Below are 12,500 nucleotides of genomic sequence, written 5' to 3'. Positions count from 1 at the left end.
AAGCTGTGGTCCATCTACAAGACTCTCCCTTTGCCAAGGTGCTGAGAGCCGCAGAGCCTGACTCAAGGCTGAGTGTGTGTCAGGGATGACCTCATGGTTCAGGACCGCCTGGCTGTTATGAGTGCGGCTACTGGAATTCATCCGGTGTGTGTGTGTGTGTGTGTCCTCCTCGTATGTGCCACTATGGCTGCAGATAGACTCCACAGATAGCCGCTCGTCCAGGCCACGTCAGGCCCGGCGAATATGGTTGTTAGACACTTAACTGTGTTGGACAGCAACCTTGTGATTAAGTGTAGTGACACATGTGTGGGTGACTGAAGAGGACCAACCTCTGTTGAACACAACCTGCCTCAGATGCTAGGAAATTACGGTTTACATGCACACGCTTTTTAGCACTGCAACGCATCAAAAGACAGGAAACGCACCCTGGACTTTGTCACAATCTCACAGCAGAACTGATATCACACCCTAGTTTTGTAGCATTGCTTATCTAAATACATTTTGTATTTCCGTTCCGTGAAGTTACAACAGTCTCAGTATTATTATTCTTGAACTCAACATGACCTCTACTGAACATGAGAGTTCCTATTAATCCAGTACTCTTTCAGAGGTTCCAAAACAAAACTTTACCACATCACAAAATGTTTGAACCACCATATAGCTCCCAAAAACGTCTGCCAACTGAAATAATAAAGTTATTTGACTCTCTGAAAGCATACAATCACTTCTCGCTCTAAGCCTTCTGGAAGAGGATTTGTGTTGTATCAGGGCAAGGGTCCTATATAGACAATAAGAATGTGGCAGAGCAATTGCAATCAAAAAGAGAGAGAACTAATTCCGTGCTTATTCCCCTGCCTGAATGAGTCGACTTCATGCACACTTTAAGGGAAGGTCTGGAAAGAGAAGTGGTTGAACTTTACACATACAGTAATATCCTCTTGTTTTACAAATGTAATTAGTCAAGAATGTGTTTTAACAAACAATCCTGTAATGCACACAGCCATTCTGATCCTAAAGAATATATCATGTAAATGATTTGCCAAGAAGTACTAACAACCACTTACTCACAGCAAACAGTTGGAAGCATACTGAGGTGGAATGCCTGGTAAGTTCGGTTGCTGGACAGTTACATCATGAGTCACACAAGTGAAACATCTTTTAAATTCGCCACACGTCGCAACCTTTGACCTGGATATGTTTCAGAGAGCCGAGACCTCAGCCCGCTCTCCTTGCAATCTATAACTCAGCCTCGGAGTGAGAGACAGCCTATGGACTCCTGCCTGGGTTTTATAAAAATGCCTGGCTTCTGGTTTCACTGGAGTAATCGCAGCCCGGCCTCTTACTCTAATTAAAGAGTTAATTCACAAGACCTTGCTCCCAGGGTGAGGTCATTTGAAAATGTAGAGATTTGTTGGCCCAGGCCAAATTAAATCCTCTTTAAAAACTAATCTAATGTCTATTAAAAACCCCAGTTAATTGTGCTGCAGAAGCTGACGTCAACTGTTATTTGCTGGTGTGGGTGGGGATGGCATGCACTTTATTACTAGAGCCGGTCTGAAACTGGCACTATTGGGTAGCAGAGTGGGCTTCGTTTCCGCCAAGCAGGGTGTTCTGAGCCACTGAAGTGCAGAGCTGATGCCTGTGTTTTCGGTTCCTTCAACTGGACGTTCACTCTGTTTTACAGGCCAGTGAGGTTTTCAAAAAGCCCAATGGATGGCTCTGTGTGCTGGCAGCTACTTGACCAACAGAGGGAGCTGTTGAGCTAGAGTGCCAGAGGGCTTCCGTTCTCTCCAGAGGTGGGAGTCTGTCTGCCAGAGGGGTGTGTGTGTGGGGGTACTTCACCCCAGCACTCTGCACTGTGCTCCTGTGTGCTCTACCCTGGCAAAGCCTCTGCTCTGACAGGCAAAACCCTGTGTGTGAACAATGATCTACTTAGAGTGCGAGTGTATCTGAGTAATCACACAGTCCATCTGCGAAGGAAAATAAATGTAGGGATAATAGTGCATCTCAAAAAGAAGGTGTTTCTGTCCAGTTCAGGAGAAACAAACGACACTAAGAAGACCACACCTAATTCAGATTGATTTGCTGGCTGGGCCGTGGGTGCGGTGTTCTGTCTTGCCACTAACACAGGCCGAATACCTCGGAGACGCGGAGAGTAACACTGCAAAACCTGGGAAGGAGCCAAAATAACGAAGCCAGAGGGAAAAAAAATCCCTGCGTCAATGTTAGTGAAACACTGTTTCAACTTTGGCTTTATGATCCAGAGTTTCCATGACAACATGTCCAATCAGAGGGCCTGCTCAAATACTTGTTTAGGCAACAACAGCATTCCGAATCCCAAAAAATCCCTGCATTCCGGCCTTGATCCAGCCTCAAGACACCGCAATGATAAACATTCAAATGAGACCATGCTGCTGGTTTATTTGGTTAAAATCAGATCTGAAAAGGCATTTGAAATGCCCTGTTATAACAAAACTATCTTGATTCATTAATAACCATCCCTGCCCCATGACTTTCCACAGTAGTGAACAGTGTTTGGGTAGATGTCAGGCACTGATGATTGTGTGGATAATTAATTCCTTTGCTCAGAGGTGACTGAGAAAAAGTTTGTCAGTGCCAAGGAATCCATAACAACCACACGGACAAAAAGCTACAAATCAAACCCTTTCCACAGATAGAATGAGCTGATGTCTATGACCAATGAGGTGACCATAGAAGTAGGATGAGAAAACTGAAGCAAGTAGCAAGAACCAAAGTTGCAATGTGTCAGATACAAAAACACACATCTATGTCCGATAGAGAACACAGTGATCACACAAACACACACACACACACACACACACACACACACACACACACACACACACACACACACACACACACACACACACACACACACACAGAGAGAGAGAGGGAGACAAAAAGAGAGAGAGAGCACATAGTAGAAATATAACAAATCAGTGAAGGTTGTACCTTGAGGGCTTTCTGAGCATGTTCACTAGAGCCAATCACGATGAGGCCTGGTCCCCCCATACTGCAGAAGCTCTTCAGGTGCAGCCCCTCCAACACCGGCACGGTGGACACAGCATAGTCCTGCAAAACACAAGGCCATTGGCTTAAACACGCCTCCCAGCCCACCACAACTCCTGCATATTGGTCCAGACAAACGGAACACTCTAGAAGCCAAACATAAAGAGACAGAAAGTTTGCTGAGGAGTAGGGATGATTCAACAGAGCCCGACATCCTGCGGCTTCCTGGCCACAGACACATCATCATCTGGCACGAGTCTGAGGGATCCTTTAAATGGCAGGGAGGGCAGGGAACATTGGCCTGTCGGCTCTGCCATATCAGTGCCACCACATCTACTCATTAGACTTTCCATAGCCGTGTCCAAATGAAGGATGAAAGCATGGCTTCCTGTGTAATTCTGCTTATCAAAGCATTCCACGGCGCAAGAATGCATTTCCTGATGGCGTGCTTTGAGCCCTGTGTGAAATTATCTCCCTCTAGAAAAAAAAAGTGTCCTGCCCTTAAATTGGCCTGCTGCCTCCAAACAGGAATCAAAGGACATTTCTACCCACATCCCCCCCCCCTCCCCTGAACCAACTCCCCCTCCGACCAAACTGTTATCAGCAGCGGAGCTGAGTGGAGTGGCCGGGTCGTAATGATGATTTAGCGGAGATAGCACGCAAATGTCTTCCTCAGCTTATCACGATGGGCAGTCAGCGGACTCCTCAGTCATCAGCTTCGTCCGGAGCCGGAGCCGGAGCTTCTGCACGCGGGCCTGGATAAGGCCAGACAGCTGGGGGAGATAGCTCCTGTGACCTTTCACCCCTCCAGGACACTTCCCTGTCTTTCTCTCGTGCAGTCAGGGCCGCATAAAAAGAGTAGAAAATGTTCCCCTTTCGCGCATCATTCTGCACATCTGCACTTAATCCCCGGGCTGAACAGAACATGCTGTAAGAGCATCCTAAATTTGATAAAGGAAAGAGAGAGAGAGAGAGAGAGAAGAGAGGGAGAGAGAGAGAGAGAGAGAGAGAGGGAGGGAGGGGAGGGGGGTTTCAAGAAGGGTGGGGTGAGTGCACGACTGGAACGGGGACACCGGGAAATGGAGAGGCATGTTCTGCCATTCACAGCAGAGCTGACGGAGCGTGAGCGGCCACAGCGAGCGAGTGAGCAGGGTCTGAAGGAATTTAGATGAAACACAGACGGGAACCGGGCAGCGCTCAGCCAAGTGGCCTCAGCCCGGGTGAAACACACACACACACACACACACACACACACACACACACACACACACACACACACACACACACACACACACACACACACACACACACACAGAGACACAGACACAGACACAGACACACACACACACACACACACACACACACACATCCCTGTCTGTGACTCAGCAGCCACATATCAGATGGCCTTAAGGTCTGATGGGAAGGGGGCAGGGGCTTGGGGGCAAAGTCAATAAGTAGATAGTAGTACATGAAGATGTTCCTAACTGGAATGACTTCGCCTGGGTTTGTGCGCGGTGAGGGGTGAGGTTTGTCCATACATATGTCATCATCTGTGGGTTACTACAATCAACAACAACAACAAACGTGATGTACAAAGTAGGACATTAACGACCAGCTGGGTTAGAGTGGAACATACTTTGGAAGGCCTGAGAGACCCTTAACTGTGTGTGTGTGTGTGTGTGTGTGTGTGTGTGTGTGTGTGTGTGTGTGTGTGTGTGTGTGTGTGTGTGTGTGTGTGTGTGTGTGTGAGACTGTGTGTGTGTGTGTGTGAGACTGTGTGTGTGTGTGTGTGTGTTTGTGTGAACAACATTAATAGTTTGTGTGAGACTGAAAAAGCTGCACTGGCCTATTTAGTGGTTGGGGTGGCCACCATTCCATAATAGGTTATCAAACCTGATCATTTATTTGATACTAATACACTAATACACTTTGATTTGAAACGAATGAACAAATCTGATAAGGTTAGAGTGGGTGTGACTGGCACTAACACTCACCTTAAAGGCATCTGCCAGGATCTCGGCTCCTCTCTGATTAGTCCGCTTTGACAGGCCCACGAAAAACTCTCTACCTGCAAAACAGAGGGAGGGAGAAGAAGACAAGAGCAGGTGAGCCCAAGGTCTTCTGTCGTAGCTCCTTCAGAAGCAGAAGAGAGGGAGAGGGAGATGGAGAGGCAGCAGGCTAGAGAGAGAGCGCGCTAGAGAGAGGGCCTGAGTCTTCACAGATGAGACATTAGCGTGGCTGCGAGGAAGCCAAAAGGAAACGTTTTTAGCACTGCCATGTGAAACTCATTTTCGCTGGGAAGGAGAGAGGGGAGGAACGAGGGGGGAGGCCAAGCCAACGTCTAGAAACTCAATTAGGTGTACTTTCGCTTTTTTTCCAGACACACTGGTGAATGACCCACATTTAATTCACAGCATAACTGTAACAAAATGTACAGGAAGAGAAGCAGGGGGAAAAAACAGTAATTACCTTGGCAACCCAGATTAGCTAATCATGTTTATGATGGGATGTCTGCAAGACAATGAGGCTCTCTAAAAGGCACTCTGGGAGATTTCCATCAGCTGCTTATTCTTCTTATTATCAGCCTCCTCAAGCAGTGCTGAGGACTATGGGAAGGACTGCTGGAGCACTTCCAGCCGGAGTTAAAAGGAGCGAGGTGGTGGCACGTGATTGGCCGGGTGGGCGTAAGTAGCGACTTATGATTGGTCAATTACCTGTGAACAGGACATCTCCGCCATCCAGGCTGGCAGACTCGTCGGTCATCTCCACAATGTTCAGGTTCAGGTCTGAGAGAGCCTTCTTCATGGCCTCCGTCTGAAAGTGAAAGAGGGAGAGGTAGAGAAGCAGAGAGAGAGAGAGAGAGAGAGAGGAGAAAGAGAGGATGAGAGAAAGTGGTGATGGGCTTCATCGTGGAAAAAGAGGCACTAAAGTGCATAATGTGTCATAATCCACCATCACACAACTAAACGTACATGGAAAAAGTGACAGCATAGGGAAAAAAAACAACAGGAAATGTGCTTCAAGCAAATATCACACGAAATTCTGTGAACTGAAATCCAACGATGATAGTCACCATATGTGTGGATACTAGATAAGAAAACAATGTGTTGAATTGTCATTGTGTGTGTGTGTGTGTGTGTGTGGAAAGAATATGTGTGTGTGTGTGGAAAGACTGTGTGTGAGTGTGTGTGTGTGTGTGTGTGTGTGTGTGTGTGTGTGTGTGTGTGTGTTTGGTGGTCTGTGTGTGTGATTTGGTAGATGGCTGCCTCCCATGGCTCCTCGCTGCATAACAAACTGAAAGCAGCCCGTGCAGAACATTGCAATGACATCATCTCGAGGACCAAGGGGCTGATGTCATCACAAAAGGAAATATGTTAAACTTTTACAAGGAAAGAGAGGTAAAGGAAGTGACCTACAGAGGAAAACAACGATAAAAAATGAAGAGAAAGAAGAAAAAGAAAACCTCCTCCACTCCACTCCACTCCACTCCACGTCCCAAAAAACGGTCAGCTGTCTGTCACGCGACCGCCTGGAGAAGCTCCCGGACAGCGAAAGGTCGAGCTTTTACTGTCCAGCTTGGCGCTCCCTGGAGGCTGGGAGCAAGGCCCAGGGTTTATGGCCGAATCAGTCTTTCCACGGCCCCTATCGCAAGGTGAGGTCAGGCGCTTTGCTAATGCAAGGCTTCTGCTTCTCCTCACGGGGCTGAGCCAAAACATGAGGTCACCCAGGTGGGCTGCCATGGAAACGACCCCCCCCCCCCCCCCCCCCCCATCTCTATTCCAATAGATAGCACACTTCCGTCTATTTTCCCCTAGTTTGGCTGTTATATATTACACATAGGGGGGTGCTTGCTTGCTTTGTTTTTGGCGTCGTTACTTGTTTTCTCAGAGCCCAGGGAGTTTTAGTTCATGTTACGGTAAATAAACAGACTGAGGGGTTTAGACTACATTAACTACTCATCTGGGATACAGCGCGAGCGTCACACGGAGTGCAGCTTACACTAGTACAAATACACATCCTATTTTACAATACTGCGGTGGAGCTTACACTAGTACAAATACACATCCTTTTTTACAAAACTGCTGCCACTTCTCGCTCTGTGAGCTAGGAACCCTATATCAGTGAGATTAGTGAGATTATAACACACACTGTTTAAGTTTCATAATGCTTTTGAAAGGTATGCTAATTCCTCTGTAAATAGAATTTCAAGTAATATAAACACTTATGCAAACTTGCAAACACTTGCACATTCCTTCTGGGTTTTTTTTTTGCCGACCTCTGTCTCCTCGTTTACCTCAGTATTTGGGTACACTGTGTTCTTTCTGCAGCCCAATCTTCATGCAGTCTGCCCTGCCAAGCATATCTTGGGAAAGCTGTTGGTGGCCTTGACTTGGAATAGGTTCATGTTCTATGCATGTAGATATCATAGCATTATGGTCTGTCACTATTCCACACTGCTAACATATTGTCAGACTGTTCAGCTCCACCGCAGAAACCACTCTTGGAAGTGACAGAGCCATAGAATCCAAAGTTAGTGAAAAGGGCTTTGTGAATGTAGCTCTGTTTCGCTGATGTCTGTGAAGCCTGAGACTTGTACATCCACTCATGCAGATTGCAGTGAATAAGAGGCATCTTCGCATTAAATGACCTGCTCATTGCCTATAACGACTTTCCATTCGCATTAAGGACGTCTCTGTGTCTTATCAGAGTAGCTGACTATGAGACAGATCTGGGCCTGTATTCGGAAAGCATCTTAAGGCTAAACGTAGCTCTTAACTTATCCATTTAGGAGAAACTCCTTAAAAATAATGGGCTGTGTCAGTCCGAACGACTTCTAACTCACTAAGACTAATTCCGAAACGAACGGAAAACAGATGAACCCACGTTTATTCCACGTTACAATGTTTTTGAATGGACATGCAGGATTAGATAAGAAAAGATACTGTCTCAATCGCTAGGGAATAATTATAGAGCTTGTAAGGGATGCAATATGTGACCAGCCAACCGAAACAACTCACTCAGTAATGAAATGGTATTGAATGTAACATTTTATTCTAGGTACAAATAAACTAGCTCCTGCCCACACAAACGTGTCATCATACAGATGCATTTTGACACTGTGCAAAAATACACAGCCTGTGGGTAAAATAGGTTATCCAATTATTATTTGATGTGTAGCCTGTCACATATTTATTATTTTATTTATTAATCATTATTTGTGGTAGGATATTAAGTGCATGCCTACTCACTCCCACAGACCTGTCACTCAGCAACCAATAATCGAGGTCTTTCAAAGCAAACTTGTGCATGAAACTTGACATCAACAATTCAGGAGAGAACTTTCAGTCAGAAACATTGTGTCAGTGCGACTTAGAAGTACTCCAAGTGGTCAAATGCTTTGTGACTAGGGGTCCAGACCCGGATGTTGTGGGTATCTGTTACAGTCCACTGCCCCGGTTAAGTGAGTGCATACAGACTGTGCACCCAGGCAGCCTGAGGTATCAGCGGGTGGCTTTAAGCCCTCCACGCATCCAGCGCTCTCACACACTAACTCTGCATCCTGCTTCTAACGCCTGCAGGGGCCATCATTGCCATCATCAAACCCTCCTGTGCAGCGAAGCGGCCTGTTGGTGGAGGGCTCTGAGCAAACAGCAGGAGCCTGGAGACAGACGAGAGGGCTGCATCCTGACCAGCCATTCCTATCACCTGACCTAAGAGAGGAGATACGGACCCGGCGGCAGAGCCAGAGGTTGTTTTTGCTACTCACTAGGCCCTCACTCAGTCTGCCTGGCTGGCTGACCTCTGCAGTACACCCTCTGGCTCTTCCTCCATCCCTCCCCTCCCTCCCTCGCTCTGACTCCCATGGCTGTGAGTGCTGCAGAGCCGATGTGGTGTGGCGGGAGCCTGTTGCTATCGCAGCTGCGCGTCCCTTCCCAGGAGCCCCTGAGGAGAGGAGCTGTTGCATCAGCCCCCAGGCATTTCCTGTGGCACACGGCAGGGAAAACAGCCAGGCTGCGCCACTGGGAGTCACACACACTGAGCCCTAAACACCAGCCCTGATGGGGCAGAGGAGGGACAGGGTGTGTTTGTGTGTGTGTGTGTGTCCATGAAACTATCTATAAGAGTGTCTGCATGTGGTGGTAGTGAGGGGATCACATTTTCTTGTGTGTTTGTGGCAGGGTGTATTTGGGTGTACACATGTCCGTGTGATTTTACATGACTGTCAGGATGAGCTTCTGCAACTATATCTGTGTTTATGTGTGTGTAGTGGGTATGCCTGTGTGTTTGTGTGAAGTAGGTATGCTTGTGTGTAGTGGGTATGCTTGTGTGTGTATAGAGGGTATGCCTGGGTGTATAAGTGTGTATAGTGGCTATGCCTGTGTGTTTGTGTGGTATAGTGGGTATGCCTGTGTGTATAGTGGGTACATGTGTGTGTTTGTGGTAGGGTGTGCTTGTGTGTGCATGTGTGTGTGTATAGTGGGTGTGCATGTGTGCAAGTGTGTGTGTGTGTGTGTGTATAAGTTCCTTGAGACATTTATATTGTTTTGTCACTATATAAATGCAATTTAATTGAATGTGTGTGTGTGTTTGTGTGTATAGTGGGTATGCATTTGCCCCTTGACCATGTGTGGTAGTATGCAGGGTACAGTGGGGTCATCTCTTTCCATCGGAACCCAAGCGGTTCCGGATCATACATTTACATGGTACGGATTAATTAATTCATAATTCACACCAGATGGAAAATACAATGGAGGAGAGTTACGGGAGGAGGGCCTCCGCGGAAAACACAAAAAAAGAACCCTGTTCCGAGCCTTTGTATATACATGTGTATGGGGATATTGAATGTCATGCTCCACAAATACGGCGTGCTATCAAAGGCTCCCATCCGCCGCAGACTATAAATTAGCATTTCCAGGAATAAAGAGCTCGAGGAAAGTCTAGCTCCAACGTAGGGCTCAGGGGGAAAGAATTCCAGTCAGCGCAATTTCGGGCCCACCCACCTCCCTCAACCGCAAAACAGCATCCATGACATAACTTTGCATGTCACAACAGAATCAAAGGCAGAGATACATCAAAGCCCATTATGAGATTCAAAGAACATGATTGTGGAAAACAAGAACATCTCACATTGCTGTGTAACCATCAAGGTGCCTGCACAGCATTGTGTTTCTGACCTGACAAACTGCTTTCTTTTCCATTCTTGAATATGAATATTTCTACAGCATTATATGAATATGTCAACAACACAGCAATCTGGCTGTTGGGTTTTGCAGATTACGCATTACCGTTCTCTCAGGTTTTTCAAGATGATACGTGACCCTGTTATGTCTTTGAAAGCTTGGCTATGTGGGTCATCAGCGAAGCCTAACCCTTTCACCACAATGCAATGTGGTACATCTAAGGTCAAAGGAGTTTTTGCCAGGTTCATTTCAACACCTCTCATCTTGATTCCTTCCTTCCATAAAGGTCTCGAGCATCACATCATTAGTCGCTGGTTATCTGTGCACTCCTCTCTAGGTTTGTTATCCTTGCACTTCGCTTTCTGGGCTTTGGAGAGAGGCACTTGATGAATGCCCCGCTCTGAAAAATGGATTCACGTTCAGGAGCGGTTTAGGAGTGTGCCGGCGTGCCAAGTAGGCCAGTGGATGTTCCAGCGTGTCAACCATACCGCATTGAGCAGCATCCTGCCCGAACGCCCTCTGGGTGGGAGGGCTGAAATCTCAGATTTCTCTCTCTCTCTCTCTCTCTCTCTCTCTCTTTCTTTCTCTCTCTTTCTCACTCACTCACTCACTCACTCACTCACTCACTCACTCACTCACTCACTCACTCACTCACTCACTCACTCACTCACTCACTCACTCACTCACTCACTCACTCACTCACTCACTCACTCACTCACTCACTCACTCACTCACTCACTCACTCACTCACTCACTCACTCACTCACTCACTCACTCACTCTCATTCTCATTCTCATTCTCATTCTCACACACACACACACACACACACACACACACACACACACACACACACACACACACACACACACACACACACACACACACACACACACACACACACACACACACAGACACACACACACACACACACAACTGCTCACACTACACACTGGCATCGTCACAGGGGCTCCAGCTCCAGCTTCAGCTCACGTCTCCCAGTTCATCTTAAGGCAACAGTATGCAGAACTGTACTGCACTCCATACTGGGGGAAGTTTTGTGCTTCGCTAAATTTGGTATCATCTTTAGATTCATTTTTGATGATATATGGCCTGAGGACATGGTCCGAGTCCGCTTGCAACTGAACTCGACTCAGTCTGCATGAGTAAAAAAGCAGACCACACACGGATGCCTGCCAAAATGAACGAATGGGTTTACACCTACATGCAACACCTACATGACTGTACTGTAATGTTCAATGTGAAATTATTCATTAACATGCAACCCCGACATGCAGTACTCTGATCTTAAATGTGAAATAATTAACGGCCAATTTTCGAAAACAATCTTAAAAACAGTGACTGGAGGTCATCTACGTGGCAATGTACGCTTGAAGGTTTGCATGTATGCTCTACAAGCAAAGCTGCAAACTTATCTTGCATTGCCGCCCGACTCTGCAAATACCTCCTTATCCTTATATGTTCAAATGAACAAAAGGATGAAGGAAAAAAACAAATAGTGTGGCCTTTTTTTTTTTTTGCATCGTTGCCTAGCGACATAAATAAAAGCTGCATGTTCCTCACTTGTTGATGACATAAACGGACCACGGTTCACAACCGAATACTGTAATGTGAAAATAAACCAGCAGGGGCAGGGGAGGGGGGAATAAACGCACTTGAATTCGTACCAGCAAGTGTGAAAGCACCCTAAGATCCCATAATGCCTTGAACAGTTCTCATCCTCTTCAAAGACAAGGTGGGTGGTTTGAATTTCATGGAATGTATGACAAGACAACAGGCTTCCCTGGTCGGGGAGATGTGGACATGGGGGGGATGGGACACAGAATGAATTCAAGAGCTTTCCTCTCTTCACTTCTCTCTCTTAATCACTCTCTTCCTCTCTCTTGGTCCATGTGTCTCTCTTAATCTGTGTGTGTGTGTGTGTGTGTGGGTGTGGTGGCACAGTTACAATGATTGACAGGGCCCTCACTATCTGCTCAAGACAGGAAAACAATTAGCATGCCCAGCCCTCAGCGCAGTTCTCGGGCATGTCGGTCGCTAATGTGAATAAATGAACCTTGAAGCATGGTGCCAGTGCTGCATGACAAAAGCCTCTTTTTCTCCCAAATGCTAGAGTGCTTGGTGATGGCCTCATGCCTCACTGGCTGAGCCTGTGTGTGAGTCTATGTGTGTGCATGTATATCTGTGTGTGTCGGCCTCTATTCAATTACGCCTCTCCAATTATAAAGCCATAACAACAGTGGTGAGGACTCTGTTTTGAGAGCCCACTTA

The 12,500-nt window shown here is 46.8% G+C and overlaps 1 protein-coding gene across 2 annotated transcripts in view; it reads right to left on the bottom strand.

Moving 5' to 3' along the window:
- ddah1 (dimethylarginine dimethylaminohydrolase 1) overlaps window positions 1-12,500 on the bottom strand; it is a 63,529-nt gene that overhangs the window by 8,951 nt on the left and 42,078 nt on the right. For both annotated transcript variants that reach the window (XM_080860741.1, XM_080860742.1), the window contains exons 2-4: window positions 5,745-5,844; window positions 5,025-5,098; window positions 2,974-3,093 (exon numbers count right to left, since the gene is read on the bottom strand). In XM_080860741.1, the coding sequence (XP_080716867.1) occupies window positions 2,974-3,093; window positions 5,025-5,098; window positions 5,745-5,844 (294 nt within the window). The remainder of the gene's footprint in view (window positions 1-2,973; window positions 3,094-5,024; window positions 5,099-5,744; window positions 5,845-12,500) is intronic.

This window comes from Sprattus sprattus, assembly GCF_963457725.1.
Source record: "Sprattus sprattus genome assembly, chromosome: 2".
NCBI lineage: Eukaryota > Metazoa > Chordata > Actinopteri > Clupeiformes > Clupeidae > Sprattus > Sprattus sprattus.
This window is presented reverse-complemented; position numbering and strand designations above follow the sequence as displayed.